General features: G+C 42.4%; 2 protein-coding genes across 10 annotated transcripts in view; both read right to left on the reverse strand.

Annotated features, from left to right (window-relative positions):
* Positions 1-495: 495 nt before the first annotated feature.
* Positions 496-14289, reverse strand: LOC128255347 (phospholipase D2). 4 transcript variants are annotated; one of them, XM_052984892.1, is made up of 10 exons: positions 11405-11501; positions 10149-10476; positions 6277-6880; positions 5331-5844; positions 3794-4570; positions 2053-3302; positions 1862-1987; positions 1437-1774; positions 1126-1370; positions 496-914 (listed from the first exon to the last, which is right to left on the reverse strand). In XM_052984892.1, exons 2-10 carry the CDS (start codon positions 10303-10305, stop codon positions 813-815), a joined length of 4113 nt encoding a protein of 1370 aa, XP_052840852.1. In that variant the 5' UTR covers positions 10306-10476; positions 11405-11501; the 3' UTR covers positions 496-812. The 4 variants fall into 4 exon arrangements, with proteins under 4 accessions (XP_052840852.1, XP_052840854.1, XP_052840853.1 ...); XM_052984894.1 differs by having other exon boundaries at positions 11437-11470; XM_052984893.1 differs by lacking the exon at positions 11405-11501 and adding an exon at positions 11255-11388.
* A 270-nt stretch (positions 14290-14559) lies between these two features.
* Positions 14560-26579, reverse strand: part of LOC128255376 (7SK snRNA methylphosphate capping enzyme bin3) — a 42130-nt gene continuing 30110 nt past the window's right edge. For 5 of the 6 annotated variants that reach the window (XM_052984947.1, XM_052984942.1, XM_052984943.1 and 2 more), the window contains 6 exons: positions 20851-22015; positions 18789-20118; positions 17837-18035; positions 16650-17770; positions 16401-16547; positions 14560-16311 (listed from right to left, as the gene is read on the reverse strand). In XM_052984947.1, the coding sequence (XP_052840907.1) occupies positions 15523-16311; positions 16401-16547; positions 16650-17770; positions 17837-18035; positions 18789-20118; positions 20851-21509 (4245 nt within the window). In that variant the 5' untranslated portion in view covers positions 21510-22015 and the 3' untranslated portion in view covers positions 14560-15522. Of the gene's footprint in view, positions 16312-16400; positions 16548-16649; positions 17771-17836; positions 18036-18788; positions 20119-20850; positions 22016-25153; positions 25372-26579 lie in introns of those variants that run through there. The other variant, XM_052984944.1, reaches the window with a different exon arrangement.

Raw genomic sequence — 26579 nt, forward strand, 5'->3', positions numbered from 1 at the left:
TTAAACTGATGTTAAAACAGATTCCATAAATTGTTAAGCGTAGTCCATACAATTTGTTGGCTTCTAAGAACTTTATTACACTTTTCTGATACTTGATTATTGATTTAAATATTTTTTTGGTCTTTCTGGTCCAACAATGACCATAAATTTGGCATGTGCTGTTTTTATTGTGTGAATATTGAATAAATGTGAACACATTTTTGATTGCGCACAGTTTTGAAAATTCTTCTGTCTTATTTTCTAGAATCTTTATCAAAGATTTGGTTAAGAACACATTTGACGTCTAAAACTTGTATATGTTTTAATTCAAGTTAAAATAATTTAAGATATTTTTAAAAATATTAAAAATGTACTCATTTATGTTAACTTTTGAATTTCCAATCTAATTTGTGATCATAAAGTAATTATTTCAATTTAATTATTATTTATTTAAATATAAATGCAGCTAATAAAATTTTAGAAGACCACCCCCATCTTGTGTGGATAAAAAAATCATTTGTTTCTTCAGTTGCACTTCATATCACTTTAATAAACTTGTGTAAATCGGTCTCAAATACTGTTTAAACATCATAAAAAAGTATAACAACAAAGACATAGACAAACATCGTAAAATAAATTAACTATTGGTAAGGCATAACTACAAGTAGTTTGGTAGTATCTAGAGTTATCTACGGGTATTTATATACAATATAGAAAGGGTTAACTTGGCAATGACAAGCGTTAAGTGTAAGCGCTTTTGGTGGGGTGGTAAACGGTTAGAGGGGTTCCATAGGGATCTAAGATCTAGGCGCCTCTTGGAGACTTTTGGCAGACTATGTCCATACAGAGGTAGGAATTAGGCCCTCCTTACTGGTTCCGGGCGGCGTGAGCACCTCCTTGTTGAGGAACTCCAATGGCAGGTTGACCAGGTAACCCTGAAAGAAAAATATCATTATTAGATTTTAAAATAAAAAAAAAAACAATTATGCTTAGAATAATTAAACAAAATATTGCAAAGGTAGTTCGCTTTACCAAGTCTATACAAAAATGATGCAAAAAAAGTTTAATAAATACATTTAATAAGAAATTTAAATTATTATATTTCTAGATATTTCAATTTCCAAGTTCTCGACTAAAGACTCTTACCTGAATTTCGTTGGCTCGGTTGGCGGCCAGCTCAGGCTCCGTTTTGGCAAGCGGCGGCTCCTCCTGGTACTTGCGCAGGCTGGCAAATGTCTTCACAAAGTCCGTGGGAATGCACTTGAACACCTCGTCGTAGATCTCCGTGTTCCGCGTCGAGATGCTTCGCCAAGTGCCGTGCCAGAACTTGTCGCATATGGGATCGCTGATGTCGAGGTCAGAGCGACCTGAGCCCTCGCCTTCTAGAAGGCCTGGCATGAAGAAGATTAACCGATTAATATAAGAATCGGGAATAAACTATTAGCTAAATAGCTCACCCAAGTGTTCTTTAAACAGATATTTGCGCAGACGTCCGGCAAACACCCCGCTTGGATACTTTTTCCCGTTCATCCGGCCATCTTCGAACTCCTCGTCCATGATGATGGCCGCAATCTCAGAGTCTCGCTTTCCGATCATCGAGCGATCGTTGATGTTCGCCGAGCCACATATCACCACGCGATCGTCGGCAATGAGCAGCTTTGAGTGCACATAAATCAGCTCCGTGATGGGTGTGTTATTCAAGAAGGAGTGGTTACGCAGGCTGTGAAATGAAATGTAGTTCTGCGGATCGGCAACACCTGCTTCCTGAAGGCGGTTCAATATTGCAGTGCGCCCCCTAAAAAGTGAAAGAATATTATATTATAGACGGTTTTGATTTATAGTTTTCAATGAAACCCCAGAGGACCTCCTGGTAGAATCTTACCTGGAAATGGATGCATAGTTCCAATGTGTAATGGCCCTCACTGCTATCCCAGTACTGCCACCCACGTCGCCCTCGAAGCCCGGCAGCAGTGGCATTATCACATAAACACGGAAGGGCTTTCGTTCCCTAGACGAGATGAGAGTTAGAACTGCCTCCCATCACTAGATAGTTATAACAATAGGTTAACTCACTTGTGCGCCCGCACTATCCGCTTGAAGAGAGTCTCCCCGATCTGATTACGCACATTGTTGTGCGCCCCCGGAACGCCCATGCCCAGCTGCATGGTGATGAAAAACTGGTTCTCGATGTACACGTAGTGCTGCGCCTTGGTGATCGTCTGGATGTAGGCGTCGTGGATGCTTTGCTCGACCAGATCGGCCTCGATGAAGCCACAGCTCCAGGCGGAGACGCTGCGCAGGAGCTGGCAAGTGACCCGCTGCTGGCGACGCTGCTGCAGATGAGGGTTCAGCCTCACCTGGTGGTAGCTCTTTGGCATCAGGTAGGGAAATCTCGTGTTATCACGCAGCTTCTCCAACTTCATGGCGTTCCAGCGCTGGATGAAGTGGCGGGCCACGTCCCGGGCGCAAGCACCCACCACACAAAAACCGACGTCGTGCCATGGCATCCGTGGCGTGGTCGTCCGATCGATGATATCCACGAACGGCGAGTTCAGGTTCATCCAGTCCTTGAGTATGAAGTTGGAGTAGTCCTTGCCAAACCAGTACTTGGCCTGGCCGCAGAACTCGCTGAGTATTTGCGTGCTGTTGGCATTATGCGTCCCATCCTCGCCGCCAGAAGCCATGTACTGGTTAGCCTCGTAGTCCGTGACGTCCTGCGACTCAACGGTGAACACCTCGTCGGCCTTCTCCTCCGCCGCCTCAGTGGTTGTGAGCCTTTGCATAAAGTCCTTGCCCATACGAGCGCCCTTCATCGCGTTGTTTTTCAGGCGATCGAGCACGTTCTTACGCTCCATTTCGGGGGTGTTCAGCTTCATGCCCTCCAGGGCAATGCCCGCTTCACCGGGCGTTTCACCCGGACTGGGAACCAAAATCGAGGGTATTAGCAGTCGATCACCGGGCTTCAAGGTCCTCAGTTCTATGCTGGTGCTCGGCTCATCCGGCGGCGGCGGCGGTGACGGTGATGGTGGTCTCTCCTTGCCCGATTTCTCATAGTGAGCATTTCGCGAGGACTTGCGGGATCCGAAGGCCGAGTCCGTGTCATCCTTGCTGAAGTAGAAGCTGGGCGTGCGACGGGTGCTGCCCGAAAAGGAGGACGTGGACACGCTGCCCAGATCCGTGAGGCGGTGGTGGTGATCATCCCAGCGACCGTAGCACAAGTCAATGCCCCCCATGAAGGCATAGGTCTGATCGATGACAACGATCTTTTCATGATGAGCCCACAGCAAAATACCGCCTCTAGCATGGTCCGGATGGCGCATGACCTGTAATAATAAAACGTTGACTTTTAATTAAAACAATTATCTTAGGTATAAATAAACAATAAAAAATCGAAATATACCAGCGTCGGTCCTGTTTCTGCCAAGCCCTAAGCCTAAAATGTAACTTTCTTAAAAAAATGTAAGAGTGACGATTTTTTAAATTTAACTGCAAACTTAATTTGTTTAATTGATTTTATCCAACCTATGAGTTTGAAGTTAAGGTCCCATCTGTAGACAGACGTCACCAACTTTTGGAAGGTACGTGTTAAACTTTTTTGCTTGGATGCTTCAAAATTAAAATCGGAAGACAATTAACTGTCAAAAGTGCGGTAAACCAAATTATGAGTGTTTTAAGAACGATGTTTAAGTAAAATATAGATATTCTCAAATAGGAAAACTGACTTATTTTTAAAACTCCCATTGCGGAGACGCTATCTTTTCACTTGGAAAAACTTTCAACTTTTCAAAGTTAAGGAACTATAATTCCCACCCACCTTGATGTTCTCGTGCTTGGCCAGCGTGGACTTGCTGTAGTAGCTGTTGATGCCCAATGCCATTTCGACCTCCTTGTAGAGCAACACGAAGACACGCACTCCCTGTTCGGCCTTGCGCAGCAGTATCTTGTCCAGGCGCCAGTAGTCGCCGTCGAGTGCGGGTCGCTTCATGTAGATCTCGGGACTGAGCCACCAGTCGGCGATGTAGATCTCCTCGAGGGCGGCCTCCAAGCCGTCGGCCACGGCGGACATGTACTGGGCGCCATCCACATACCATGTGGCGTTCGTATTGGCGCGCATCGGGGCGAAGGACATGTGCGGATTGGGCAGTGTGAAGTCGCGGGCATACGAGTTGGCCGTGTTCTTGAGGTACTGCATCCACTCCTTGCACTTGCGCCGTGTCCAGCACTTGAGCACAATGTGCCGGTTGTTCGTCAGCACCTGCAGACCCTTGCGCATGCCGGTTTGGTAAATGCCAGTGGAGACGTCGAAGCCCTGATCGAACAGGATCACCGCTCGGATGCTGCCGTCCGTCGGACGGATGTAGCCGAAACATGTCTCCTTCACAAAGAACCACCGACTGCGCCACGTGCCGCAGACCACGTCGGAGCAAAAGTAATTGCAGCGCACACAGCAGTTCCTCTGAAAGCAACCAAAAAAGTTGCATCCAGCTTGTCCGGGTCTCGTTGAGCCTGTTCGCTTTAAAATCACGCCTTCCTTGCCCTTGATGCCCAGACCAGGCACAAAAGACACATTCGATACCTCAGCAAAGTTCAGCTGTAATTAAAAATTTAGAATTTAGTCCAGTATTCTTTGGTTTCTTGCAAGCATGTAGTCCAGTATTTACAAAGATACAAATTTAAAATATCTTTAAACATTTTTGTACTTATGGAAAGGAAGCAGACTTTCAAAACTTATAGTAGACAGAACATTTTTGGCAATATATATATGTATATCTAAGCTAAAACATGATCTTAATTTTAAAATAAAAATCCTTCTATGACATATTTTTTATTTTAATTAACCATCCTAACGTAGTAATTTTACTTCCAAATGAAACAATTTTTCTTTGTCTTTACATTTTTTTTTTGACGGAATATCTTTACCACACTAAAGACCCGATTTTGAATAACATTTATAACATATTCATAACCAATTTATAACAAATTGCTAACAAATTTGTACCAAATTTATTTCCTCACTCCTTGATATTTCTTTAGCAATTTATTTTTTTTGGTTATCATTCTTATCTTATTTTGTCGTATCAGCATTCAGTCAAACTTCAATCAGCATTTTAGCCTACTTATTTAAAACAACAAAATAGATATTTGTTTCACAATGATTGACATTCCCAGAAAATTTTGGGCCGTTATCTCGCCTTTAGCAATCCCCATTTTTTATGTCCCTAATGACACAGAAATCTCTTGGGTGGAAAGTTGTAAGTACATTCCAAAGGAATTTTAACCGAAAATACACCATAACTCAATTTCAAGTAAATCAACTCCTAAATAATTCCCACATTTAAGCAATATCTTACCGTTTCATGGTGAGATCGGTAAAGACTGATGTTTAGCAGGTTATATAGGTAATCCTCCAGCTGTTTGATCCTGACGGTCAGATTCTCCACGGTGACCAGACTCTCGGGACGGTTGGGAAATCGCGGTAGCTTCCGCTTTTTCTTCTTTTTACGCTTCTTCTGAATGCGTTTGGGTGTGAGTCCCGCAAGAATCGAACTGTGACTGGGGCTAATGACAGCCATTGCATTGTGACCATTGCTGATAGTGTTTTTGTTGCTCTGGCCTTCACCACCCATGGGAGTGCTGGTCTGCTTGACCTTGGTGTGGGCGGGCAGGTCCTTAAGGGTGGACTCATCGGCCATCTGACTGGCAGTAGCCTTCAGCGTCGTACGCTTCTCTTTGTGACTGCGACTGGGGAAGGGAATGTTGAGCGAGGTGCGGAAAAAGCTGAGTTGCTGGTGCAATGAGTTGAAGTGCTTATAGCGTCGCTTGATCGTCCACTTGAAGGGACCGTGGGTCAGTTCGATGGTGTACCTGCAAGAGGAATAAAACACGTGAGAACGGTATAAACAATAAGTTAACTGAGGTTGGGAATTTATTAACAACCTTAGCATTTAGAAACTAAATCATAGTAGTATGACAAGATTAATACTAGAAGGTTTATATAATGCTGCAATGGTTTAAACACCGTTAGGAAGTGAAAAGTTAAACCAATTCGAAATCAAGTGTCGATTTAGATAAAAGGTAAATCTGAGAGGCGACTTTGCGCCAACACACAAAAAAAGAGCGACGAGACTTTGATAAATAAGCATGTTCCACCAGATAGTCAATCTAGATTATCAGCAATCGATACCAATACACAGCTAGAACTATTTGGGAATTATAGCTTGTTAATGGTTAAAAAAAATACATATCACTCATTGGTGCCTCCAATTTACACTTTGAATAAAAATCCCTTTCACTCACAAGTTAGGATTCAGCAGATGTGTTGTGATGCTACGCTCCGTATCGACGATGCGGACATGAATCTCACGACCCGGAATGAAGACCTTGCGCTGGAACGAGTTGAACTTGACGCTCGGGCCGTAGATGCTGGTGAATGGAATCTCGTGGCGCAGCACCACACTGTTGTTCTCCTCATCGTCGAACTCCTCCTCGTCATCGTCCGTCTCCTTACGTTCCACCAGCACCGGCTTGTCACCTACGTCGGACAGGATGGTCACCGAATCGGGGAATCCCAAAGTCTCGTCGTATTCCGATTCGACCAGCGAGAACTGAAACTCGGGCAGGCAGCGGTTTCGATGCTCGTCCACCGCGTCGTCCGTGCAGTCACGGAACTCCTCTTCGCCCTCGTTGTTGGAGTCCTCCGCCGAGACATCCGCCTCCCCACTGCCGTGCTCGATTTCCGAGTCCGTAGTTGCGTAGGGTGGGAGTACTGCTCCCCCGCCATGAACCCCTGCCATCCGTTCGAATTGGGCAAAGTGGTAGGAACTATCTATATCATCGTAGCCTCTGTTCACGTAACCGCCGTAGTGCGTGGGTCGGTACACATCGTCCGTGGGGTATTCAACTGCAAGGTGACATAAACAATGGTTAGATATCAGAAAGACAGCAAATTTAAACAAAGTCAGAACTATTGCTTTTATAAATAAGAGTACGAGTACAACACATTTATTTAATATATAATATTTATATATTAAGTAGGAACATAAGCTTAAGACGAGTGCTTGAACTATGAAATATCCACTGCTCTTTGCCCTGTCGGAAAATAAGTGGCACTTTAAATCATTAAAACGTTTTTTAAAAACAAGCCTATATAGTATAGGTATCAGTACTAGGGTATGCTTTGATATAACTGCCTAAGTAACTTTAAGCAATGCCCAGCTATAAAACAAATCGACGCCTTTTACTTGTATTAAGATACAAATTTTCTTTTAATTTTATTTAATTAAATTTGTTTTGCAAATATTTTTAACATGGTTTTTTACAAACTTAAAAAAAAAAATTATTTCTAGGTAAATATAATGCATTAAATTTAAAAGAATCGTAATCTAGTACTATAATAATCAACAAACATTATACAAGCAAAAGTTTTCTATCTAAATAGATTTATCAATATTTTCTTGACTTTCGAAAGTACTTTGACAAGTTCAAACCTTTTTTTCAATTAGCAGAAATAACGTTTTAAGTTACACAAGTTACAAGAATGCAACCATTGTTTTGTTATTCAACCACACGCCGACTGATAACTTCGTTGAGTAGATGGGGAATTTTGTATTTCCAGCCGAAGTATTTTTGGCTTTCCTTAACCTCTGTAAGTCGGAACAATTTAATCGTAACAATTAGCCCATGCTATCTTTAAAACAGAAGCTCACTCAAGGCCAGTTTACGACAGGTGTTGTAGTAAAGTTTAAGTTAATTTCAGTGTACCCCTCGGGTGAACTTGACATAGGAACCCTGCGCGAACCTTGGGGCTATTTCGAGCTTAAAAAAAAACACAACACCATATTTCTGTCCGTAAATATAGGGTTCTCCTTCGTTTAGTGCACGTGAGTCGTCTGCTGACTGATAAAAAATGACAGGAGGATCTAAAAGAGTTTTATGGCTAGTTCGAGATAAAACTCAAACATATATTTTGTCCCTGGGTTTGCCTCACTCATATTTGTACCCAAGTAATAATTTTTAGTTCAGAATTACGTTTCTAACTGAATGACATTTAGATAGCGAGCTCAAATAAAACGGCGCAACTGATAGATTAGGGCTATACTGCACAGTAGGTAGGCCCAAACACCGATGGTTAAGTGGGTTTATGGATGTGGCATTGCTTCACAAAAGAGCACAGAGAATAGTGCCACCCACTATCGTCGACAGTAATAAACTACATAAATCAGTATTTAGTCGAGTACTTTGATTAGCAGTCAGTAATCAGGTGTGCCTTGCACTATGGATGTCCCATGTCTGCTGGATGCCAAGCCACATTCGGTAGACAAATATTTATACTAAACAAAGTGCTTGTCAATTTATAATAATTTGTGTTTTTTTATATTTTATATTCTAAGTATAGTTTGGATATATAAATTTAAGCTTACATATTCCCAACCATAACAACGTTTTTGTTGTATTGTATTATATGGTATTCTCAAAGGATCAAATTGAATTGCATGAAGTTTGACAGCAAAAGGATTACAACCTTACCCTATATTAATGGACGAGAAACTGCCACAGGTTGGCAGGTTGGTCTAGCAGCCATACATTCTTGGAAGTATAAATTCGTTTACTTAGAGGTAGCGAATATAACGAGTTCTTGGCAAATATGTTCCTTATCGTGGAGCTCTTTTTGTTATCAGTTTAAAATTACCAAACAAAAACTTCTTGAGCCGAGTGCCAGAAATAGGTGTTCTTTGTATAGCTTGACATTTCTTAGATTTGCGATAAAACGTGGAATTTGAAACACCTTTAAACTGATAAACGGTTTTATATTTAGCAGCCGGTTTGATTATTTGAATTGCGGATATAAACTAACTAGGGGTTGAACTAGCATTAAAATTAGACCACTTCTTATGTCATCGACCTCGATTATGTGAACTTAATGAGGGTCTAATAAAGGTTAACAGCCCATTCAATAAAATACTTTGCGTTCTTCACACCTTTTCACTTTCATTGCACATTTTTTTGCGGAATTTATTAACACATACGTTTAGTTGAAAACTCAAAAGTTGGTTGTAAAAAAGCCGACACATTTTTATTTACCAATAAGATAAGATGTATAAGTAACAAAACGATTTTGCGGCAAACACATAAATACATTTTTATCTTGAAAATAAAAAAACACTTAGCTAAGTACCAACCAAAAGAATTTCGAGGTTTTTGAGGGAAGCGATTGTAAAAAAAGAGATAAGGGGTCCAAATGGAAATGTCGTAATTTTTTATCGACGCCAAACAAAAAATGTAAAAATTTGTAAAATTCATACTTGTATATAAAAAAATAGCCTCTTTTGGGTGAATTTTCAAACTCATTCAGGGGGAAGAACTACTTTATTAGTAACCCAAGTAACAAGAGTTAGCCCAATATCAATTTAATAGTAGAAACGATTACTCTTTCCCAGACTGCCTGCTATCTCATATGCCTTTACAGAAAGTTTAAAGACCGAGGACAATTTTTTTTTGAAACGCCTTTGTTTAGCGGGTTTTGTAAATGGGGTGTAAATGCAAAAAAACCGTCCCCCTGAAAAGGTCTTTAAACCCAACGAACGATCATTCCATATTGACCTACACACAATGCCGAAGAAATCGAAACTTCCTGTTGCAATACTCGAGTGTGAGTGCAAATGTAAATCAGACACAATATATATAATTTTAACATTATGGATAAGTATCGTTGCTTTTGGCGTGTCATGCATTTTAAAATCGGTTATGATTCATTTACTAATGGCACCGTTAGGCGGAGCTCCAACACGCAACTGGAGGGGCACTTGTTTGAGTTTGGTGGTGGCTTATATAAGCCAAAGGAAATGGTTAATTTTTTGTTAATTTATTATAAGGCCAATTTAACCGTTATCAGTTCTTTGTTGTCCCAATTATTTGGTTTTGCCTTGGACTGCACCCTCGATTCAAACACTCCCCTGCCTGAGCACATACAAATTCTTCTTTTCGAGACTTTTCACTTTCGCGAATCAAAATAGAATAGCTAACCAGTTCTAAAGGTTGATTATATTCCACAAAACTGGTTCAGACTTATCTCACGATGACGCAAAATCTCGAGACTTCATCGCCGCACAAGCTCTAGTATAGTTATCGTTATCTATGAATCTCTATCTGGAGATTGGAGATGAAATTACCCATGCTGGCCATCAGCTGTGAAATGCTGCGGCGATGACGTCGCACCTGCAAATGCTGCAGGTTGGCAGCCACCGCCGCATCCGGGGGCAGATGCAATTGCTGCGACTCGTCGTTGTTGCTGATGCCTATTTTCGTATCCGCGGACTTGGCCATCATTGTTGAATGTGCGTTATTTTGTTGGGGAAATTAAGTTAGCTTTATTTTATATTTGGCAATCACTTTTTGGTTTTATTGGTTCCCTGTTGTTGTCGCCTCCAGCTCATTTTTGCATTCGGCATCCGCGGTACTGCATTTGTAACGGTGTTGGTTCTAGGCGGCTTGCGGTGGCTAATTAGGCCAGAAAAAAAAATAAATACCTCGTTTGTGTTTACCAATTTATGGAGGGAATGACTAATTGATGTGCCATCGTGGACCTATATAAAGTGCGTAAAGTAGAACCACGCTAACCAAATTTGAGGCTTTTTTGAAACAAAATTCTTAAATGAGATCAAAATATATGATTTTTTAAAATTACAATGACCAGAATATTTGATAATTATTTTAATTATTGTGTAAACTCCTTTTTTCGTTTGTTTCTAATATTTTGTAAGCTCGGTTTTTTATTTTGAAGGCTCCGATCATTTTCAAAAAATTGTTCCTATCTCATTTACTGAAAATCGACTACTGTTACTTATTTTGGTCTTCCGGCCACATCAAAAATCCCTTGCATTGAAAAATAATTAATTAATTTTTTTATCATGGCATTTCGTTATCTTTGCGTAAACACAAGACTCGAGTTGTGCAAATACAACAAAAGCACTGAATGTTTTGTATGTTTGTTTATATTTTATACGTTTTTGGCTTTTGGCTTTTGGCGCTTCCAGCTCATAAATGTTTTGCACAATGGCCTGGCCAATGAACACACGCACAAATTATTTGGATATTTTTCTGCTCTTGCATATTTCACGTGCCAAAAGTGGCTTCATCAAAGTAAAATGATTCGTAATGGTGGCAGCATGTGGTGGTTTTCGAATCTTGGCCGTATCTTGAAATTGTATCTCACAGATGCATTTCGAGTTGAAGAGAATTGTCACGTTTGCGTGTGATAAGTAGCTGTTTTGTTTACTTTTCGAGCCGCCGACTAACGGAAGTTGCAGAACCGAAATTAGCGCGACGTCGCATTAAATTCGCCAAGAATAAAAGAAAGAAAGAAAGAGGGAAGTGCCACGCGAAAGCAAGAACAAGTCTGAAGACACCACCTCGCACTCGCACTCACACTTGAAGCCCCCGCCAAAAAGCTCTCTTTACCGCCAAACGAGCAGCGATCCGCGATCCGCGAGAAACGTTGCGACAACGTTGCCGTCACTCCGGTTAATAATATTAACTAAACTTCCCGCTGGCGGCCAAAGCTCAAAACGGTAAACGGTTAAGGCAAGAGAGCGAGCAGTTTCGCTATCTTGGCACGAGAGAGGGCGAGAGAGAGGAGTTTTCTGGTCAACAGCTGCGAACTTCAAAACAGCTGGCAAAGCTTTCTGTAATTCCCCGCGGGCAATTAAAAACCTTTCCACGATCTCAAGATCTTAAGCAAAATCAAACTCTTTAGTTCTGGTCACAAGGTCATCCCATTTGCAACCCCAAAGAACCAGTTCTCCAGCGGAATGTTTTGCCCAAGCTTTTCAAAGCTATCTGTGGGGTTCACAAACCTTTTGAAAATGCCGATCGAGTACGAGTTCTATTGTCGGACCAGCAACAAAGGTTGAGAGGCGTGAGCCCACCTTTTCGATGAGTCACAACAGCACTTTTAGTGAGCATGTAACTCTGTTATTGTATCTATTGTTGGCTATCTTATCAGCGCCACTAGACTGAGGCGCAATCGCTGTAATCAGCACTCATTATTTGAACGACCCCAATGAGCTGCGCTGCCTAAATAAACCGAATTACAATTATGCTTTCGATTAGATTGGCCCACGGGGAATAACTTAGTGTCAGCAACATAATTGATTGAATAATATAATAGGTTCACATATGCCGATGGAAACATAAGAAAAAAAACACTAATTCAAAAGATTTTGTTTATATATAGAAATTCTGGTCATAATAATTATATAATATATTTGTGTATAAACATCTTAAAATATTTATGCTAGTGTTTTAACGATCGTAATTAAAAAATAAATTATACAAAATTTAGCAGAAACACAGTTTCTAAGAGCATGTGGTTTGATTATAGTAAATAGCAAATCACACTTGCAAAGTTTAAGGTCAGATAAGATAAGTGTCTAAAGACTACACTCCTAGCATTAAACATACAGTACATAATGGCTTTATTATACCGTTGAAGCTATATTGTTTTGACATTTTGTTTAAAAGCTTGAAACAAACATTACCTTGCAAATACTCTACATATGTATGTCCATATAAAAAAAATATTTTATTGGGTGGACATTTTTTTTGTATCTAGAGGGTTAATCCGTTAACTAAAACATCTCCGTTGTTGTATTTTACTTGCCTTTTTAAAGAATGGTAAAATATTGACCGAATCATGTGTTTTCTTGCTTTCAAAGTTGATTGCCACACTTGTTATCTTCTTTTCTCAAATTTAGAACACTTAGGCCTTTTTTCTCCATTATAGTAAAAACTGATTTTAAAGCCTAAAATTTGTATTAGCTTAAAAAGTAATTTAAGCCGCTTTATAAGATAAAAAACATCTTTCCTTTTTAACCATTCTTTTATTATTTTTAAATAATAAATTGTTTATGCATATACAAAAATGCATGTGCACTATTTCGCCAAGTTTAATATTCAGTGGTTTTAATAATGTTACCCTTAAGCTAAAAATACTGTAAAGTTAATTTATACACGCCCAAGTTTTCCGCCTGGAATACATGTACTCTTATGTAAATTTGAGTGGCGGTTCTAGAATAAATCTCGTTGCTTGAGAAATTACAAAAGCACTCATAAAGTGAGGCAAGAGCAGTACATTGCGAGAAGTCTGAATATTTCAAATTTCTTTGTATATCCCCGTTTATAGCTGTTTATTGTATTTATTGATTCCTTATCACCTTCGATATCGCGTTTATTGTAATCGAAGAAGTCACATGAACTGAGTTTACTAGCGCGTACTTTCTCCCCAAGCACACATGTACCCGTAAACAAAGCGTTTTCTTGAGATAAATTTACGCAATCTTAATTTCCACTTGGCGATATAACACAATTTATTAATTTAAGTAAAAGTTTGCAATTTAGGTTTATAAATTTATTTGCACTTACATAGCGATTCGCGCAAAACGATGAAGACAATTTAAATTCGTAATCTGATGTCAGAAGTTGCGGGTTAACTTCTCCAGCTCCGACTCCTAACTGTACAGTGACTCACACACAACTGCATCCATAAGCATGGGCAGTGGGTTAAATATGTATATATTTACAGATGTACGTATATGACTTAACACTATGTTAATTAATGCAATAAGAGCAATTCAATTGAGGCGCCACACGAACACGTTACGTTGTACACATAGGAAAATTTATTTAAAATTATTAAAATGTTAATCAATAGCACACACACACACACTATTGTCCCGGCACTTTTTTTTATTGATTTTGAAGGAGACCTTCTTGGCAAACTTGAAATCTGTGTTTGCGGAGAGAGCGAAACTGGCGATCAGCGCCGTCAAAAGTCAAATTGGAAACTGAGTAAACGCCAGACAAACGTGCCAAAGTGACCGATCAGCTCAGATTTCTCACTGGAAGCAAGAGAGACGCAGAGAGAGCGACAGAGAGAAAGTGTTTGAAGCTTGGCACGCGTTCTTCGCATTTCAACTGCCTCAGTTTAATACACTTTATTCAACTTCTTAAATTTTACAATTACACACAAAATTGACTTTTTTCAGATATTCTGTTCTTGTTTAATTTAAATTTAGACCTTCCGGACGCATTTGTCGTTTTTCACGCTGCACAACTTACTCTACTGACTTAAGTGACTGGCATTTTGAGAGAGAGCTTTCACCTTAAAAGCTTGACATTCGAGCGAGATAGAAAGACATGACAGAAAAAGTCATAATGCGCGAGTCGATCGATCAGCTGGTCGGGCAACTGTTATACGAAGCTCAAACTGTCCACTGAGCCGTTGAAATTCAAATTCTATATCCAGAAAAAAAATTAAAAGTTGATATATTACCAAAATATATCTTTTCGTTTTGTCCAGAATTAGTTGCTTGGCTTCCTAGATTATAGGGTCCTCGTTATTACCAAAAAACTGTTATAATTTCTAGACATCTTTATATAAATTTGGATATGATTGTAAAAGAAGACAAGCAATAATGTTATAGTAAAAAAAAGGAGTTGTTGTTAAATCTAAATGCTTATTCAAACACCCCCCAATATGTTTTAAATGTTAAATCCCAAAAATAAAAAACATTTATGGCCAAATTTGCAATATAATATTGTTTATTTTCTATATATAGATATCTTTTTTAATTCTTTCGACTACATTAATTTTCATTTTCTCAGAAAAAAGTAAAATATTCCATTAAAATGTTTCAAAAACATAGCAAAGATATAACTCATGGGTTTCGCTTCTCCATAGAATGTGGAAAAGATTAAAGATCGGTTCTTGCTGTTGATCAAACTTGAAATATAGTGCTACACTTGCTTAGCTATAACCATAGGCTTGGCTTGAACCTAATGTAAATAATGTTAAGCATACTCTCTCCTTTGCTAACGGCTTATTATAATAATGTATTATGTTTTTTTTGCTTTGCCATTGTGTTCACTTTATTTCATTTTTGTTTTCACATTCCCTTGCAGCATTTAAATATTTTTTGCTTTGCCAAAATGTTAATCAAAAATAGTTGAATTTCATGGGATTTTTTCACGTTTCCTAAACATTTTTATAGCACAATTTAAGTATATCATTTAAAGCTACAGCTTGTTGTATGTTGTATGTGTGAGTGTTGGTGGGTGTGGTGTGCCTGTATATGGATGTATATACGTGTGAGCGTGTTAGTGTTAGTTTGTATTGCTTATGGTGGATTTAAAACTAGGATTACAATTGAACTGCCAACAGGATCAAATCAAGTGTTCACTATAAAGCATTTTTAGCAAAAATGATTAGCCTTATCTATTACGATTACAATATACCTAAACACATGCATCTCTGTTCAAATTGTATATATAAATCTGTATATATTTGTATATATATTCATTCCATTAAATTACAATATATAAAAATATATACGCACATTATACCATAGAAAATCATAAGCGTCTCGTTTACGGTTACATTGAATTTTTTTCTTTTCGAAAACCCTTTGCGGTCTTCTTAAGCTTTTTCGATTTTTTCGTTTTTTTTCTTTTTGACACATTTTTTCCGTCTAAGCCACCATCCCTATTCTAGGCATCCGACAGATCACAATAAGCTGCGCCGCCACCAGTCCCTCCTCCGCCAGTTGTTGGCGGCTTCTGCTCATCGTCCATCAGGGCGTCCACAAACTCGCCGGCTGCCTCGTGATGATTAACCTGCGGCGACGACGAGCTCTCCCCGCAATTGGTGGCATACACATGCCGTCGACTTCCACTGGGCGGCTGATTGGAGTCATCCGCGTCCGCATCGCGAATCGAGTTGAACGCATTGCAGGCATTGGCATTGGGCGAGCAGGTGTCGTCATTGGGCGGATAGACATGCCGATGGTAGCTGCCGCCGCCACTGCCCCCGCCACCGCTGCCATCGCCGTCCAGTTCCGCTTCGCGCACACTCCCGAATACCGGCGTGTGCGAGCTGCTCTTGCGATGCGAAGCCGGCGGCGACCAGACGGTCTGGTAGAGCGGCGAGGCGAACACGTACATGTGGTTGAGATACTCCATGTCGTAGCTGGGCTGGTACGAGTCCGTCTCCAAGGGATTGTATGTGGGCTGGTACATCGGCGTCTGCCGGCAACTGGCCGAGCCCGAGGCGCTGCCCGCGTAGTGCGGCGTATCGTAGTTCTGCGACCGACTGGAGCTGCTCAGATGCAGCATGTGAGCATGCCCACTATGGCTACCGCCGGCGCTGCTCCCGCCGCCGCCCATCCGATGGGCCGGAAGGGTGGCGTAGATGCCGCGATATGCCTCGTACGGTGTCTGCGGATAATACGCATCGCTCCAACGCACATGATTCGGCGTATAGTCTCCCTTCGCATACAGCTATATTGAGGGGGGGGGGGGGAAATAAACAGAAGTGGCAATCGTTAGCTATGGTTTTGGAGTTCAACTTCAGTCATGTCAGTACTAACCTGAATGGGTCGGCAGAAGCCCTTGTTCATGTGCCGGGGCACACCGAGAGTATAGCTGTGGCTGAATCCCACCTCCGAGCTGAGCAAGTACTCATGAAACTTGTTGGGAAAGAACTCGATCTGCTTGTAGTTGTTGTAGATCTCCGGCTGCAATGGTAGAAAAACATTGTTTGCATTATTATTAGGAATTAAGAGTGTAAGAAAATCATTATATTTGGGCAATTCTAAATTTAAGTTTCAAACACTCACCGTCAGATTCTTCTTTTTCTTATAGCTGGCCCAGTTTTGGGCTTCGAGTATTAGCTTCCCACCTGGACGCAGCTGGTTGAACATCCGCTTGAAGGCCATCTTCAAGCCGTTATCCCCAAAATTGAGATGGATCCACTTGGTGACCGAGAGACACAGTATGAGATCGTATTGCTGCGAATCGTTGGCCATTAACGACTCGTCCTTGAGCACATAGTTGGTGTGTCTGAAGAAGACGTTCGCCGGGAACTGATTCTTGTTGCCGAACATGTTGGGTGATTTGTTCGATGGTGGCAGATGGGGAATTCCCCCGTAGGTAAGCGGAAACGAGATGGGGAAGAATTCGTGCGGCTTGACAAGCAGAGCGTCCAGCTTCTGCTGCTGCTGCAGCTGCTCCAGATCATGATGATGATGGTGATGGTGGTGGTGATGGTGTTGATGGTTGTGGTGGAGAGCTTGTTGCACCTTTCGCCGCTTCTTTCCGCGTCTCGTTTTCTTATGTGCCGATCCGGAAGCCTCTTCTTCGTCCACTGGTTCCGTCTTCTCCAGAGGCGTTGACTCCGACTTCACCTCCAACATTGGTTCCACCTTGATCTCCGGCAGCTTCTCCTCCTTGGGTATGCGCACAAAGATCGACAGATTTCGCCGCGCCCGGGCAACCAGCTCTCGATCGATGTCAATGCCAACAATGGTCTTCGGCGCCAGATGCCTGCCCACGGTAATGGTCATGTGGCCAACGTTGCAGCCAATGTCCAGGATGTCCTTGTTCTGGAACAGTTCCACATGGCGCTGGAAGACCTGCAGCCGCACATCCCGAAACTCGTTCAACTGTCGAAAGTCGACGTATCGATCAAAGTTTCCGTACCGGTACTTCAGCCCATCGGCCCGGAACTTGGGCATCACTTTAAGTGGCGGAATCAGCGCTGGCTCTAGCATTAGACTGCTGGTCACTGGTGCCAAGGCCGTGCCCACGGACGCCATGCTGGCATCCGTCATGCTGGTGTCCACCCCGGCAAGGGAATCCTGTTCGCCAGCCGTGTGCGAGGTGGCCGCCGAAGTGGTGCTCAACGGACTGCCCAGTCCGTGTTCCGGCAAATCGGGCGTGTCATCGCGGGGTATTTCCACTGTAAAATCAAGAATTTTGCATTAAGTCGGAATCTAATGATCAGTGAACGATCTAGCGAACTCACCTTCGATGAGGGGCAGCTGCTTGGGCGGCAGCTCCTCGACGGGACTTAGCAACTCCGATTCGCTGAAGGACGTCGAACGGCGTGAGTTGGGCTTCCTGGCTCCGCTGGGCTGCAGGATGCGCGGTGGCCGCTTCCAGGCGCCTGGTTGCGGAACCACCGGACTGACGATTTTGTCCATGGCATCGTGTCGATGGAATTTCTGTGAAAATGGAGGAAAGTAGACAAAACTGGTTTGAGTGACGGTTGGTTGTGAGAGAAGTAATGTCATTAATATTAAATCGTGCTGGGATTGTTCCTGCCTTAAGGACTCTTTCGTACAATGGCCCATGACTTTCTAACCCCAAACCGATAAAAAACGAGAAAAAACTAAGACGGTTGAATTGGCAGAATATAAAATACCTTGTGATAGTAAAATATTAAATCCAAAGGGATTCCTAATCACCTGTTAAGGCAAATCAAGAATTTTTATACTTAAGTTACCTAATCCATTAATGCTAGTGTAAATTAATACCCTTGGATAGGGTATCCATACAAGTTGGACTTAAAGAGTATTTGAGTTATGAAGAGTTGACCTTTGGAATGAAGACTGTAAACTACCTACATCTTTTTACCCTGAATATGAATATTTATGAATATGAATATTAAAATTCATATTAAAATTAAGTAAGTGATACCAGAAGTTTGAGGGTTTGGCCGGGCACTTCCAAGTATATGCATAGATATATTCACTCGCTTATCCGGTGTAAACACAAAAATAAATTGGCAAAGCCAAAACACCGAAATGGGAAAAACGGGAAACTGCCAAAAGCAATCAAAACAAAAGCAGCGATTGACTTGCGACCAAACCGCAGCCACCCCGCTGCTCTCTGTAAACTCGGTCTCTCTATCTCTAACATGTTTGCCTGCCCACTTGGAACCAGTTTCGATTCCACCACATTCCACTCGTACTCACCTTGCTCTTTTGCGAATTGTTGCTCTCGCTGATTTTTCTCTTCCTGCCACCGCCACCACCTCCTCCCCCGCCGCCGCTGGCCACGCTGGCTGCGCTGCTGCCGCCGAAGCTCAGACCCGTGCCGCCGACGCCGTAGCACGTGCTCGACAAATCCAGTCGCAAGTCCCGGCTGGCCTGCGCCCGCCGCTCTGCCAGCGTCGACGCCACCGCCTGTGTGGCCGACGACGTGGCCGAGCAACTGAGCAGCATCGCATCAGCCGGCGGCTCAGCAGCAGAGGCGGCAGGTGGGATGGGGATAGCTTCGTCCACGGCGGCGGCAGCAGCGGCCACATGTTGCTGCCGCTGCGGTGATGACGTCGCTGCCGGCGTTGACGCCGCCTGTTCTACTTGCTCCTCTGCCGCCGTCGCAGCCGCTGCCTCGGTGGGCGTCGGCGTGGGCATCTCCGCGGTGGCCATTGACGTCGCCGCCGACTGCGGAGAGCGCACATGCGCCTGCTGGTGGTGGCCCATTTCCGCCGTTTCGCCCGTGGCCGGCGCAGCCGATTCGCTCAGCAGCAAACTGCCGCCGCTGCCGACGATGGCGGGCGGCGCGGCAACGGGTGACGCCGCCAGCGAAGAGGTGGCCGTGGGCAGCGGCGGTTCGTCGGGTAGTTCGCCAACCCCGCCGCCCCCTGCTTCATCGCCCGCATGCGAAGTGTTGTTGGAATCGAAGCGCCGACGCTTTCGATTCTTTCGCGTGCGATGATGGTGCTGCCGGTGGTGCAGCATTCCCCCGCCGCCGCCGCCCCCTCCCCGCTTCATCGGCGACGTCAGCTGCTTCTCGTACTCCATCGAATCAACGGGATCCAGCAGGTGCAGCGGATCATGGATGTTGGGCGGTATGATCACCTCCACCTTCGGGGGCGTCGTGATGGGCGACTGACGGGGCGTGGTCGCCGGCGTATTGTTGCTGGACGAGGCATTTGACGTGTTCTCGTTCTGCAGCGAATTGAGGTTGAGCGGATCGGAGATGTTGCCGCCCAGCAGAAACTTGGTGGGTGGCACAATCACCTCCTTGCGCAGCCGCTTCTCCGATAGAAAAAACTTGGAGCGACCGCAGCAATAGTGCACCGCATTGTTCGCTCCCACGCTGCCCGCGATGCTGCTGTTGCCACTCAGCGAGCTGGTGTCCTTGCTGCTTTGCACGTCCTTGCAGGACGCTCCTCCCGCCACGCCGCCTGCGCCCCCCGCCACGCCCGCTCCACCGGATGAGCCACCGTTACAGCCGGTGCCCAGGCAGCACGTATGGTTCGCGTTGTTCCCGGCACACAGCACATGGGGATGGTGGCCCCTGAAAAAGAGTTAAACAAAATGATTTGACTTAAACATGTTTAAGGCTTAACATGAAACTAAAAACATTTTTAGCTACTTTATTTTCGTTTTTTAAAACATGGTCCGATTTTTTAAGGTTGTAGTGAAATATTATACATAGAAAATTCTAAGGGATTCGTTGTAGTAAAAGATATAAAAAAAAATCTTAAATTTTACAAAACCCAAAAAAGATTTATTTAAACTAATATCTCAATGTTTTGATAAGATTTGTCATTAAGTTAAATTGCTGTTATTTTTAAATTCCAGTAAAACACAAGAAGGAACGCTAAAGTCGAGTGCTACGACTATAAGATACTCGTTACTCAGGTAAAACATTTCAAAATAAATATGCGATCAGAATATATTCGGGTTTTAAACGCTAGTAAATGTTTAAATGCTAGTTACTTTCAAAAGTTCGATTTTAAATATTTTGTAACAGTCGATAGTAATTAAACATATAAATATATAAAATTTCTATCGGGGAAATCTTTTAGGTACAAATTTCGAATCATTCCAAATCAAACGGAAATATTTCTGAGTAACTGAGAAGCAATTTTACTTCGTTTGCTTTAAAACCTTTATCAAAATAAGGATGGCTTTCCGGAAATGTAATATTCTCCCGGAATTTGGTAAAAGAAATTTCCTGGCGATGCTTTCAATGATTTTGATAACCCCTCTGCAATTTTCTATACCGCATTAGTAGATTACTCACCTGTGTGGCAGCATCTTCTTGTAGAGCTGCATAGTGCTTCCTCCGCCAGCTCCACCAGCGGCTGCGTTCTGCGCCAGACGCGTGTTATGATGGTGATGGTGTCCACCTCCACCCGCGCCGGCATGATGGGCTCCCCCGCCGCCACCGCCGCCGCCGTGATGGGCGGTTCCGGTGGTGCCGTGATGGTTGTTGCCACTGCCGGCATTCTGATTCTTGTTCTGAATATTCTGGATGTTCTCGAGATCGGCCTTGTGGGCTGCCGCCGCCGCTGTCGTGGGCAGCAGGGGCGTGGCTGGGGCGGAGGAGCCGGTGGACTGCGTCTGGGCGCTACTGGCACCGACACAGGCGCTGGCATTGTGCTTCCCGCCGGCCTTGTGCTGCCGCTTGCCCCACGCCTTGTTCCGGTTCTTGGGGCCCTGCTGCTGCTGCGGAGCCCGAAACTGGTGATGCTGTGCCGCCTGCGATTTGCCGGGCAGCGGAGTGGGGGACTTGGACTTCCCAGGTGCGGCTGCTACTGCTGCTGGTGTTGTTGTTGGGCCCGTCTCGGGCTGTGCGGAATGAGGCTCCTGCCTGGGACTCTGATCCAGGCGCAGGGTGGGCGTCATGCTGGATCTGGTTACGCGACAATCTCCGGGACTGTCGCTGAGCCGCTTATCCATATTTCTCTAGTGGCGACTTGGCATAGCTTAACCCTAATTATTAAATTCTACTGGTGAGCTCCAAGCTCTTACTTTATCAATTCTGTTTTGTGCAAGCCCACTTTTCAACTATCACTTAAATACCACTTTTCGAATATTTTATTTGGATTTTCACTTAATCGATTTGCTCTGAAATCCCTTTTATTTTATCATAAAAGGTATTTAATTTCACTTGAACAGAACACTTTATGACTTTTCTCTGAGAGCCTTGCTCCTTTGTGTTTTTATTTGATAACGCTCGAATGTCCATCAATGCAAAAATATGTTTAACTTTATGCAGCACTTGAAATTGCATTCGTTGGGATAACGAGTACATTTATTTATTTTGATATTTTTTTTTTGATATTTCAACCATTTTCACTTTCACTGTTAAATATTTTGTTGAAATGATCCATTTTGGTGTGTAGGTTTATGTAAATTGTTCACGAACTGAGCTCCTCTCGGTATCCACTCCTTTTTGTTAATGCCTGAAAAGAGTAGAAAGATAAATTGGTAAAAATTAATCCTGCATTTTTACAGCATCTCAATAAAATGAAAGGGAGTACACTGTGCTAGCTGATTTTCAACACTTGAACAGCATTTTGCATTCATTATTTGCATAGACCAAAACAGGATGGGAGCTGAAGCTGGAGGAGACCAGCAGAGAAAGAGTCAAAAGCAGCCCGAAACCCAGCCAGCCAGCTAACGACACAAACGAGCTTTGAAAAATGGAGTGCAGACGAAGCTATATACCCCGATTCCGTCCTCATCTCTACCCACCCCCCACTCCCCCGCCTTCTTGTGGCCGTGTCTAGCCCGGCATTAATATTTACATGGCAAATTGTGGCTGGAACTGAGAGGCTTCTCTCGAAGCTCTCCTCTTACCCCAGTTAGGTCCTTACCTCGTTCGTTTTGGCGGTTTTGTGGATTGCAACTAACAACCAGGACAGACACAAGAACAAGAACACCCTCCCCCTCCCCCTCCCTCTCCCCTTATGCCCCCTTTAAAGTTAACCAAAAAATTCCACCAGTCGAAAACAGATTTCGAAGAGTAAAAGGGTGACGGGGGGAAGAACAAGTTACAGAAGAAACGTAACGAATTGCAAAAGGGAATAAGTTTCTTTTGCACTTGCAGTGGGAAAAAGGCCAAGAGCGGTGTAGGAAAACGAGGACTGCAGCAACTGCCATATCAATTTCCCTCACATCGTTGCAGCATGTCAACCTAAGTTGTTGAAAACAACCCTTGAATGCATACCTGCTGTTCGACAGATAAACTTCGGTAGATAAGTAATGAAAAAATGACTGAATGTTGTGAGAAATAAAGAATGTGTACTACGATACAAAATTCAAATGCAGCTTATATCGTTATATAAAATAATAAAACTGTCGAGTAAGCCACAACTCTGAGATTCCCTGTCAGTATGTTGGATATCTAATAGAGTGGCTGGCCACCCTCTAAAAACAATTTGTTATAGGTCGATTTAACGATCGAATTCTAAGTTTTAGATAGCTCTGTTGTCGCGTCAGCAAGATATAATTAATTTCTGCTTGTTGCAGAGCCACAAGCTCGTAGCTTTCATTTTTCCCTCGGGACGTCACGAAACTCTCGACAAAAAGGTTATCAGAAATCAGAGCAGGATTCGCAACCCCCCATGCTCTATGTCCCTTTGGCTCCTTTTTCCTCCGACGAGGCTCGCGCACAAAGGCAATTTTTTATTTGCATATTTTTAGGCGCGCGAATGCGAAATGGGAACACAACGCGTATAGCTTGCCGGAAGGACTAAAAAAAAACACGAGAGAGCCAAAAGTGGGCGGTGCGGCAGGCCCTGAGAAAATTTTAATTAAAATTTAAATATGCGGCACGTTGTTGCCGTGCCAAAAGGTTACTCCCTACCTCCGCCCCTCGAGGGTCGAGCCGGAAAACTGGAACACCGAGCGATGGAGAGGAGGAAAGCGGAAAAGCGGCGCGAGGCAGTCAAAACAATTGCGCAGGACCCTCTTAAAGGTGGAGCGCCATCAAGTTTCAATTTGTATTATTTTCCTTGAACTGCTTTTTGCGCTCTGGACGTCGGAAATTGTCAATTTTCTTAATTTTTGTACACAATTTAATGGAGAAAAGTTGTTGCCGCTGCTGTTTTTAGTTGTTTGGAAATGTGATTTGCATGTAAACAAAATTAGTCAATTCGGCCAGGTTTCTTTAAGAGGAAAGCACTCTCTCAACTTTTGCCCGAAAGTGTTTAAAGATGGTGAGGAAAAGTTGAAGCTATTTCAACCACCCATCGCCCAGATTGAAAGCGTTGCTAGGAGCAAAACAAATAACAACGACAACAATGACAACTAGGACTGCGGGGATAAACAAATGCTTTACGTGGCACAGGTGTTTTAAATGGCAAATTGAGTCCTCTGGGTGTGCAACAAATTCAACGCTAAATAAAGACACAGATACGACACGTTTGTGTGTGTGAGTGACAGAACTGAGCTACACTAAGAGAAAATGTGTATAATATTAATGCGAATTATTATTCAAAACCTCTTAATTGTAGATGAAATAAACTTATAAAAACCAAAACTTAAACCTGAAAATCCTTTTATTTGCATTCACCTGTTATTTATTATAATTTATAAAATTTGTAATCGCATTTTCTCTCTGTAATGTCGTCAGGTGAGCATTAAACATGAGCAAAAACAAATAGCAAAACATTTTTCGCCTCCAGGCCTCAAAAGGGCGGGGAAGGGGCGGATTCAAAAGCTCGCCTTGCATATGTAATGTACGTCATTATGAAGCTCAGCTTAACACCTATTTAGGTGCTAGAAAGAGACATGAACTGCTAGTTCTTCACTGAGTGAGTGAGACAGAGACAAATGGAAAATTCGAAGGAAAAGACTAATTGAATGTCATAGCTTTATGAGGATTTGCATAGAACGACGATAATAACGAAAAGCGTAAGTACGCTTTTCCACCATATGGTTAACCTTTAAATATTTATGAGTCCAAACAAGAGGTGGAGAGAAGTATTCGCATGGCATATAAGGTGCACACATTGTGCTGCAGGTAATGATCGGTAATAATATGAATATTTAAAGCTCAATACATGCAAAAACAACACAGGGACATAAATAAATATTTAAACAAATGAAACGGGAAAATGTGAGGCGAAAACGAACTCGCTAACGGAGCTGCTGACAAAATATAAGTTATTTTTTAAATTGTTGTATTTATGTCAGTTCCTTATAGAGTTTTAGAATAAAATGCTACCATTACGCCTGACCTTAACACAATATATACACCAGCTTCCTCGACATGAAATTTTTGACATTGAAAAGACTTGTAAAAGTTCAATATTTTGTTGAGCTGGTAGTTTGAGGTAAAAATATTGAATGAGTAAAACACTATTGTGGGTTCAAAAAAAATACTGTTTGATTTTTCAATGAAAAGACCAGGAATAGACTTTTTTATAAATTTTAATCCATTGCTTGTATAAAATAAAATCCCATTACTTCCAATAAAGTTTCTGAACTATTGACCAAACTTCAGTTAAGAGGAATTTTTTACGAAATCCTTAATAAACTTTTGCAGGCTTCACCCGTTCGAGCTTAATGCCGTTCGATATCAGCACATTGCTCACCGCAGTTTCCGCTTCATTCGTTTTTCTCTTTTTCCGGATTCCTTCGAGATGGCAATTCTTTGAAATGTCATGGTATCCTTTCCCCCTGACACTCTAGCACGGTTGTCAACATGTCGGCACCAAGAACTGCTTATCCACTTCCTTTGGCACCATTTCCCATCGACTTGGCTCCCCTCAACCCGCCTTCGCCCGCGTAATTGTCTCCAGCAGATGCCTCACCCGCAAGGCAGTCAAAGGCATCTGTCATATGGCACAGGTGCCTTAATATGTCGAGTGTTCGGCTGTGTGTGATTGCAATTCCACAACCCACAATTCTCTGCTTTTTCCAGAGAACCTTTTCTATGTTGCTACGGTGGTTTGGTTTTCATTCTCAGACTACACGAACTGATATTTTTCACAATTTAAATCGACACATTTGCCCAAAATTAGTTACAGAAATTGCAAATAATTTAACGAAAACAAGTCTGGTACTAACATAAAGTAAAAATAAGATGGAGTAAAAGCTAGAGAGGGAGGGTTACTATTTTTCCGACTGCACTTTGTCAGTTTTTGTCAGTTGTTCTCGGTTGAGTTCAGTGGAAAAGTAATTCGCCCACCCCCCTGCTCTAAATTTTCCCACTAACTCTACTTCGATATGGTTCCACTTCTTATTCGTGTTCTTTACTCTACCCATTTTATTTTGCTTTGGACAAAGTTTTTCCATAGTTTGTAGAGCAAGTAAAATTACAGTCTTTGTCAAATACAGTTGATGGCAGGCAGAATCTCTAAAAGTTCAAATCGAATTGAAGAAAGCCCTGAAAACAGGTAAAAAGAGAATAAGAGGAGGAGATTGTAGCCAAATTGCTGATAATGACGACAATGATAATGGTAATCAAAGCGACGAAGTCAGTTAGAGGTGCAGGAATTGAAGTCTAGTCAGAGGCCAGATAATCAATTATGTTAAAGGCCAAGAGGAAAAAGCACAAAAGGCGAAATACGGAACTTGCTTGTAACAGCAATAAAACAAAATTAAATGCAGTAACGAAAGCAAAATAAATAAGGAGGTTGGTCAGGCAGAAGGCTGCATAATTTTGCAAGGCCATTGACTGATTATGAGCGTCTCACTGAACGCTGATTTATGTACAAGACTGTAGGGGAAAATCCGAAGAAATGGCGAATAAAATTACAATGACAAATTAATGAAAATGAGTGGAAAAAAAGAGAGGGTAAAAGGGGGGGGTAACTGAAGCAGCACAGGCGCCTATGAAATTATGAAAATGACCATGACAAAACAGAGGAAGCAAAATAACTTTGTCGGGCCCATTTTTATTTACTCTTAATGACAATTTAAAACTATAAACTTGGCATAACCATTACCTTTAAATTAACACTAATAGACAAAATGTTTTTTTTTTTTAAAGACTCACAACAAAAATCTGAACACTCT

Source organism: Drosophila gunungcola, assembly GCF_025200985.1.
Source record: "Drosophila gunungcola strain Sukarami chromosome 2R unlocalized genomic scaffold, Dgunungcola_SK_2 000011F, whole genome shotgun sequence".
Classification (NCBI taxonomy): domain Eukaryota; kingdom Metazoa; phylum Arthropoda; class Insecta; order Diptera; family Drosophilidae; genus Drosophila; species Drosophila gunungcola.

Coding starts and splice junctions, on each gene's coding strand:
- LOC128255347 (XM_052984892.1), bottom strand. CDS start 10,305: ATGATGGCCAAGTCCGCGGATACGAAAATAGGCATCAGCAACAACGAC. Junction 5,845..6,276: donor CATCTGCTGAATCCTAACTT/GTGAGTGAAAGG, acceptor TTCCTCTTGCAG/GTACACCATCGAACTGACCC. Junction 915..1,125: donor ACCGAGCCAACGAAATTCAG/GTAAGAGTCTTT, acceptor TTTTTCTTTCAG/GGTTACCTGGTCAACCTGCC.